Source organism: Otolemur garnettii, unplaced genomic scaffold (genome assembly GCF_000181295.1).
Source record: "Otolemur garnettii isolate 467f Iridium unplaced genomic scaffold, OtoGar3 scaffold00063, whole genome shotgun sequence".
Lineage (NCBI taxonomy): Eukaryota > Metazoa > Chordata > Mammalia > Primates > Galagidae > Otolemur > Otolemur garnettii.
The window spans coordinates 5263808-5265182 of NW_003852458.1; the positions used below are offsets into that span (position 1 = coordinate 5263808).

The 1375-nt window shown below is 33.6% G+C and overlaps 1 protein-coding gene across 1 annotated transcript in view; it reads right to left on the reverse strand.

Annotated features, from left to right (window-relative positions):
- CUNH5orf42 (chromosome unknown C5orf42 homolog) overlaps positions 1-1375 on the reverse strand; it is a 133102-nt gene that overhangs the window by 126294 nt on the left and 5433 nt on the right. The window contains 1 exon segment of the mRNA XM_023515013.1: positions 859-1015. Within this exon segment, the coding sequence (XP_023370781.1) occupies positions 859-1015 (157 nt within the window).

Sequence of the window (1375 nt, forward strand, 5' to 3'; positions counted from 1 at the left end):
GAGTTGGAGGTTGCTGTGAGCGTGATGCCATGGCACTCTACCCAGGGGGATAGCTTGAGGCTCCGTCTCAAAAAACAAACAAACAAACAAACAAACAAAAAAAGATACAATGGTAAATCCAAATAGTTATGCACCTTTTAAATTTCAGTTGAATTATTTTCCAAAGTTTTTTTTATAGTCTTAAGACTATAAAACCCATAACCTAGCTTATCTTTTACATGTTCTTATCAAAAAGCAAACTTTCTAGATTAAACATTTGGCAATATAGGAAGAAAGGGTGTGTAAAGCCTCAGAAATTAAAATTCATATAAACATTTACAAATTTTATTATGTGTAATACAGGCAAAAAATAATGTTTTTAAAAAGATAGAAAATAAGGAAGAAGGAAACATTTACTTTACCTTATAGGTGTAAACATATTCTCATGCCACCGAATTGCTAGAAATGTTAACTTCAGGCATTCTCCAGAATAAAAAGCAAATGAACAGAAGCAGCAGTCTCCAAATAACTGTAGATAAATTTAATATACTTTAGTATAAAATTAATCTGAAAATAAGATATCAAAAAACACAAAAACATATCCCTCACGGCTCGGCGGAGCCCAAGAGTTTGAGGTTGCTGTGAGCTATGATGCCAAGGCAACAGAGTGAGACTGTGTCAAAAAAAAAAAAAAAAGCAGCTAATTTAAATAACTTTACTAATACACAATATTAAGTTGGACTAGAAAATATCAATTTAAAGAATGTAAAATAGTATTTAGAAAAAAAGAAATCATCTTCAAGGAAAAAAAAATCTCAAAACTGGAATCAAACCCCTCTTGATATAGATTATTTTCTAAGACAGTTTATATTTACTGACCTTGGGGTCTTTCTGATTAAGAGTTACTGCCAGGGTAAGGCCATCTCTGGAAAAGGCAGCAATTAGAGCTCCTCTTGACTTCACTGATTCACATTTAGGAATAAGACTACACAGAAGACATTCTTGTTGTGCCCAATGAACATGATATGGCAACACTCTAAGAAAGAATAAAATAATTAAAGACAGAAAGTATAATTTTTAGGGCAGCGCCTGTGGCTCAAAGAGTAGGGTGCTGGCCCCCTAAGCTGGAGGGTGGCAGGTTCAAGTCTGACCCTGGCCAAAACTGAAAAAAAAAAAAAGGTATAATTTTTAAATTGATACACAGTTAATTACAAAAAATGTAAAAGTTCACCCAAATTTCTACATGTATCTATATACTTAGGAGACTTCTTAGAGACCATTCAGAAGTTTCATCCAGGGCACAAAGATCAGCTGCCAGTTAGTTAAATAAGTTCAATATCTGAGTTATGTTAGTAGAGCAATGTTCCACAATCAACCCCAAATACACTGGTTCCGT